This window comes from Manacus vitellinus, unplaced genomic scaffold (assembly GCF_001715985.3).
Source record: "Manacus vitellinus isolate BGI_N305 unplaced genomic scaffold, ASM171598v3 scaffold_102_pilon, whole genome shotgun sequence".
NCBI lineage: Eukaryota > Metazoa > Chordata > Aves > Passeriformes > Pipridae > Manacus > Manacus vitellinus.
Genome location: NW_021938808.1, coordinates 321,897 through 328,483, shown reverse-complemented (window position 1 = coordinate 328,483; position 6,587 = coordinate 321,897). Strand labels below are relative to the sequence as shown.

The 6,587-nt window shown below is 45.6% G+C and overlaps 1 protein-coding gene across 2 annotated transcripts; it reads left to right on the top strand.

Moving 5' to 3' along the window:
- The first annotated feature begins 4,073 nt into the window (after positions 1-4,073).
- Positions 4,074-6,046, top strand: HOXB8 (homeobox B8). Of its 2 annotated transcripts, none has more exons than XM_008923632.3 (2): positions 4,074-4,523; positions 5,315-6,046. In XM_008923632.3, exons 1-2 carry the CDS (start codon positions 4,103-4,105, stop codon positions 5,617-5,619), a joined length of 726 nt encoding a protein of 241 aa, XP_008921880.2. In that variant the 5' UTR covers positions 4,074-4,102; the 3' UTR covers positions 5,620-6,046. The 2 variants fall into 2 exon arrangements, with proteins under 2 accessions (XP_008921880.2, XP_008921879.2); XM_008923631.3 differs by having other exon boundaries at positions 5,312-6,046.
- Positions 6,047-6,587: the final 541 nt, after the last annotated feature.

The window sequence follows — 6,587 nt, the reverse complement described above, 5'->3', positions numbered from 1 at the left end:
AAAAATATATATAATAATAATTAAAAAAAATTAGAAATACTGCCTGGGAGGCGGCGAGAGGTGGGACTGTTCGGAATATTCGTTTAGAGAGGGGGATAAAAAAAAAATCGCTTTTTTTTTGTCTTTTGTGGCGGTGGGAGGGCGGGTTAATTATCCCAAACCCCCCAAGATTTACGTTGGTGCTGTCGAAAAAGAGGGTGGCTCAAAGATTTGGGGGAGAAAGGGACTCACAGAATCAGGGGGGTTTTTTTCCCCTCCCGACTCTTCCCCTTTGCCGTCAGGGTGATCTCTGCTTTCTGGGCTCTGTGCTTTATGTGTTTTATAATCCCACAGATATAATCCCATAGATATAATCCCATATAACGACCGAAAAAACAACCCCCACCCAACAAAAGCAGAGCAGCCCCTTTTTCGGAGTTAAACGAGCCATTTTTGGTGCATTTTGCTCCTTCTTTTGGCGACGCTGCTACTCTTTGCTCGAGACCTTCACTTGATAGGTTTAGAAATATTTTTGAAGGCTACAAACCAGTAAATTAACCCAAAACGCTTTTAACCAGCACGGTTTGGGATGCACACAAATACATCACTGGGGCAGCAGCAATAATGGCAACTTTTAACTCCATTTACTTCACTTTTATTTCGGCCTCTTTTTTTTTCTTCGAAATTGCGGGAGAGAAAAAAAAATATAATTATTCAGGCGTTCTAATCCTTCGGCCACAAATGAGGTCGGAAGGAACGGTGGGAATAATTTCAATGGGGTTTTTTTCTCCGATTGTGGCGAGAGGGTGTTTTCTTACTCGATGTTTCTCCGAAGTTCCATCAGAAAAACCCTCCGGTTCCTCCATAAACCGCGTTCTGGGGGGAGAACGGGACAATTTAAACCGATGCAAACGAACCGGGAGGCGAGAGGTTGGTGCGAGAGGCAAAGTTTCGGCATCTCCAGACTCTGTTTGAACGCTATAAAATGAAATACGAAAGGTAAAGAGAAAGGGAAATTAAGGAAAATCTCGCCCTCGTGCATTCAGCAAAAGGCAGAGCAGTGAAAACTTCAGGTTTGCCCAGGAAAGGATTTGGGGTTCTTTTTTATTATTATTNTTATTTTATTTTATTTTATTTGAATCCTATGAATTCCTAATAAATCTCTGCTCCTCTGGGTATTTATAAATTATCTCTGGCGGACACGCACCCCGCGCTCACACCCAGCCCCGCTCGGCTTTTTCCTCGGAATAGAAACATTTTCCTTTCATCGGGACCCCGAGCCGGGTGCGGGGGATGATTTAAGATCAGCCACTGATTTCTGGGGCATCGCTGAGTTCCCATCGCACCGCCACCATCAAATTCCGCCGCGCCCGATAAAAACGGGAACTTCCCAGCCCAACTTCGCTGCCCGCCCTCCCGGCTCCTGCAGGAACGGCAATTCCTGCCATTTTTCGCGTTACAAACTTCAGTGGATGAGCTCGCGGCTGTAAATACCCGCGGAAGGAGAAACTTCTTCCCTAAAATTGCTTTGGTCGATTCAGTTGTTGGTTTTTGGTTGGGTTGTTGTGTTGTTTTGTTTTTTTTTTTCCCCTTGAATATTCCAGCATCCCGCATCCCCACGCCGGAGCTGCAGAGCTCTATTTACTTCTGTGCACCATTTCGGGGCTTTTTATGTGCAGAGATGAAACCCAAATCTGCTCAATCGACAATAAAAGTGTTGGGAAAAATAAAATGTTAACTTGTCTTTTAGGGGGGAGAAAGCCTTAATTATACCACTGCAAGTGCTCCAACAACAATAATTACTTGAAAAGGCTCTTAGACTCGGCTGAAATTATCCCTACACAAAATAAAGGAAATGTATTTACTTAAATTATTTCTCTAAGGATGGTTTTAAAGTTTTATTCCGTTACTATCTTTGTTTTCTTTCCTTCTCTTTCTTCCTGCCTTTCTTCATTCCCTGCCTATTCCCACTCTTGATTTTAGTGGATTTTTATTTTTTCTCCCCCAAAGCCTTGGCAAGACAGACTAACCGAAACATCCCAACTTTTTTTCCTCTTTTTCCATGTCGTGGAGGTCAAAAATTGTCCCTCAGCTGAAGGCAGGGAGGAGCAGAACCCCCTTTAATTCACATTTCTCCGGGCAAAACCCGCGCAGAGGGATGCGATGGGAAAGCAGCAGAAACCTACCCAGGGCAAAAGGGTGGAAAAGGGGGGGGGGGAAATTGAAAATAGAGGTTTAAAAGAGTGTCTTTAACTCGTCTTGGAGGTGGAAGGGTTGGAGAACAGGGGCTTGGAGGGGCGTCCTGGGGGCTGAGAGGCTGGGGCAGCGCCGGGCTGGGGAGGGCTCGGAGTCGTTATTAACTGAAATACGCCTCGGTAATATTTGCTGACTGCCATAAATGAATTTGAAAATCTACCCCCTGTGTGTTTAGGCGGTGGAAAATTGCAGCGTTGGCATCTTCGGGGTAAGTTCGCACCGTTGTTACCAAATGCCAATAAAACAGAAAGCCTTCTCTCCCCTCTCTCCCCTCTCTCCTCTCTCTCCTCTCTCTCTCCTCTCTCTCCTCTTTCTCTCCCCCATCCCCCTTTCCCCCCGGTTTTCACCGGCAAGGAGGGGGCGAAATAAAGAAAGAACTGGAAGTTCTCGGGGAGGGGGGAGCGGGGAGCGACCATCGGGCGAGGTTCTGGTCGGGAGGTGATAAGCGACACCAGACTTTTAGTTCCCGATCGTCCCCAACCGCATCTTGAGCGAGTCCTCGGCGGGGGAGGAGGAGGAGGAGGAGGAGGAGGAGGAGGAGGAGGAAGGCAGGGAAAGGGGGCTGCGGGAAGAGCCACGAAAAGTCAATGTTATATATGAAAAACTATAATCATTTTAATTCAATATTGACACCCCGACATCTCGCCGTAACGCGGACGGGTCCAATCGAAACCTCTGCTTTATGGCGGTGGAGGAACGAACTCGTAAAATCCTAACGGCTTTTATGTAGTGCGGTATAAACAACAACAACATCCCCGGCTTTATGGCGTTTTATAGTTTGTTAAACAGTTTACAGCCTTTTTTGGGGCTATTACAAATGCAATTCCCTTCATGTGATAGTTAAACCTTTATCAATAATAAGGAAATTGATCATTAAAATGTTAAATATGACTACCTCGTTTGTTTTAAAATATGTTTAGGGTAAGAAGCTGTATGATTTGATAACTTGTATTAAAATACCAATTACATTTATAGGACCTTTTAAAACTGGTAGCAATTAAATCGTGTTCTTTTACAGTTTTCCAAAGCGACCCTGACATTTAAAAAGGCTAAAACTGCCTCGTTAAAATTTCGAAATTAACGACTGCGAGCGCTTCTCTTTAATTTTCCAACACTCCCCAAAAATCAATCTTTTGGGTGGTCTAGGTACGTGATTTGTTGTGAGGCGAGCGATATCTCATTAATGTAGGTAGTTAAACATATTTAATCCGTATATTCACCCCACCTCCTTCTCCCTTCCCCTCTCACTCCCTCTCTCTCTCTCTCTCTCTCTCTCTCTCTCTCTCTCTCCCTCTCCCTCTCTCGCTCCCCCTCGCTTGCTTTTCCTTCTTTATTCTCTCACACTCTTCCTTTCACAATCATGCGGTGCAGAGTCCGTGTGGAGTAAGGAGAAGCCAATAGGATGAGGTTTTGGTAATAGATGCAAATGATCATGAAAAGACACTGCAAAATATGAAACAACTCATTTGCGCTGAAGTAAATCACTGAAAACTGTTTATGAACTGGCATCTCTTCTTGGAAATGTAAAGCGAGAACTCTTTAAGTGGCGATTTTTTTTTTTTTTTTTTTTTAGGGGTGGGGGGGAGGAAAGAATTCAATATCATGCAGGCTTAGAGTTTTGATTATATCCTCCTTTTATATTCCTGGAAATCACAAACTGTCGTTGCTTAGCATCTTAGCGCTTTCTTTTTTTGCTAATAGATTCCCGTGGTCTGCTTTTGGTTGGCTTCTCTTTTTGTTGTTTTGGGTTGTTTGGTTTTTTTTTTTTTTTCCCTTTTTTTTTTTTTTCCTTTTTTTTTTTTTTTTTATATAAACATTTTTTTCTTCCTTCCTCCTCCAAACCCGACCGTCTCTTATTTAAATTAAAATGAGCTCTTATTTCGTCAACTCACTCTTCTCCAAGTACAAAACCGGGGACTCCCTGCGCCCCAACTACTATGACTGTGGGTTCGCCCAGGACCTCGGGGGCAGACCCACCGTGGTGTACGGCCCCGGCACGGGGGGCACCTTCCAGCACCCCACCCAAATCCAGGAGTTCTACCACGGCGCGTCCTCGCTCTCCAGCTCCCCTTACCAACAGAATCCCTGCGCCGTGGCGTGCCATGGGGACCCCGGCAACTTCTATGGCTACGACCCCTTGCAAAGGCAGAGCCTCTTCAGCGCCCAGGAGTCGGACCTGGTGCAGTACACGGACTGCAAGCTCGCCGCCAGCGGCCTCGGGGAGGAGGCGGAGAGCTCCGAGCAAAGCCCTTCTCCGACCCAGCTCTTCCCTTGGATGCGACCGCAAGGTGAGGCGAGATGGAAAAGGACGGCGAGGAGGCATTTCCCGAGCCCGCCAAGTCGCCCTCTCGCTTTTCTTCCTTGCCCCTCTCGGCCGCTCGCTTTTCTTTCGCTGCCTTTTTCTCTCCCCGCTGACTGTATTTTACTGCTTTATGGGGGTAAACTTTTGCACTTGTAAATTGCTTTATAGTTTAATTACCCTGAAGGAGACCTTTTCTTCTGGGGGCTGAGCGAGCCGGGCTTTCTGTGGAAGGAAGCGTCCTTAAAGTTTATGGCACTTTTATAGCCTTAAAAAGCCCCTTCATTTTTGTTTTGCGTTTGATTTGGGATCTCGCCGGTGCTGCCGGTTCTCCCGGGGCCGCGGCTATTTATTTATTTTTATTTTATTCGGGGTCTGTTGGGGTTTTTTTTCCTCTCTTTCGCGGGGGTCCCGAGGTGCCGGAGTGTGTTGTGGTGGTGCTGCTGCTCGGGGTAATAATCAGTGTGCAAGTGCAGCCTGCTCGGGGTGGGCTGGTGGGTGACCCCCCCCTCCCCTCCCTTTCTCCGCCACCATCGCCCCTTTCCTTTATAACCATCTTCCCTTTGAAAATATCCTCCAGGAGCCTTTCCCTCGCCCTCTTTGCTTCCTGCCTTTGCTCCTGCCAGTCCTTTCTTCCTTCCCCCTCCCCGCCCGCGTGTGCGAGTGTGTGGGAGCGGGTGGGAGCCCGAGTGCGCCTTTTCCCGAGCCTGGTTTATGTATCTCTCAACCTCCTTCTCTCTCCTTCCCCTCTCCCACCCAACCTTTGCCATCCCCCAGCAGCCGCTGGACGGAGGAGGGGGAGGCAAACCTACAGCCGCTACCAGACGCTGGAACTGGAGAAGGAATTTCTATTTAATCCCTACCTGACCCGCAAACGGAGGATCGAGGTCTCGCATGCCCTGGGATTGACAGAAAGGCAGGTCAAAATCTGGTTCCAGAACAGGAGGATGAAATGGAAAAAGGAAAACAACAAAGACAAGTTTCCCAGCAGCAAATGCGAGCAGGAAGAACTGGAAAAACAGAAAATGGAAAGAGCCCAGGAGGTGGACGAGGAAGGGGAAGCACAGAAGGCGGACAAGAAATAAAAGGATTTTTAAGGACTGAAAGGCAAGCGCTGCTGGGGTGGCAGAGCCCCCGAGCCCCACGTTAATGGCAGTTAATGTAAGGGAGGGGTGGGGAAAAAAAAACAACAATGCATAGAAAAGAGAAAGGAAAAAAAAAACCCTTTTATTGCTGTAAAACAATATAGCTGTAAGCACCACTTTCCTGATTATCCTTTGATACAATGAACAGTATGCAAAAGTGATCGGGAGCTCTCTCCTGCCTTTTGCCAGTTATTAACTAGTGGTAGTGTAACGCAATAGCTTATGTAAAACATGACTGTGAAATCTTCTCTCTCTCTCTCTCTCTGTCTTTCTCTCTGTCTCTCTCTCTTCTTTCCTGGGGGGTGGGTTGGTTAACGTAGCTTTCAATGCTAGAGGAGTTACGTGAAATTACGTTCGTGCACTTTTTTTTTTTTTTTTTTTTTTTTTAAATTTGATTTTTCTTTTCCTTTTCCACCTTTTTGGTTGTGGTTTATCTGTATGTGCCGGAGGTAGCTACTGAAACAAACATCCCAACAACATGAAACTGCCTATTTATGCTCTAGTTATCTCTCTCTTTCTCTCTCTCTTCCTCTCTTTGCTTTCCCTGCTGTTCTTTTCCTTGGTTCGGTCTTTTTTTTTTTTTCCTTTTTTTTTCTTTTTTTCCTTTTTTCCCCAATTTTTAAATGTCTCTTCCAAAAAAGGGAAAAAAAAGAAAAAAAAAATACCAGAAAAAAAAAAAAAGCGTTTTTCTCTCCTTTAGTTAGCATGCGCACAGTGAAGCAAGTTGTAAAGTGATCTTTAGGTTAACTGTGAAAAAGAATGTATACTGTATACGTGAATTACTTTATTGGGGGAACTAATGATATATTTTGTTGTTCTTTCATCACTTTGTTCTATTGTCTAAACCTGGAAGCGGCGGAAGAAAGTTACAATAAAGTTTACAAGCGAGAATTCCGTGACATCATTCT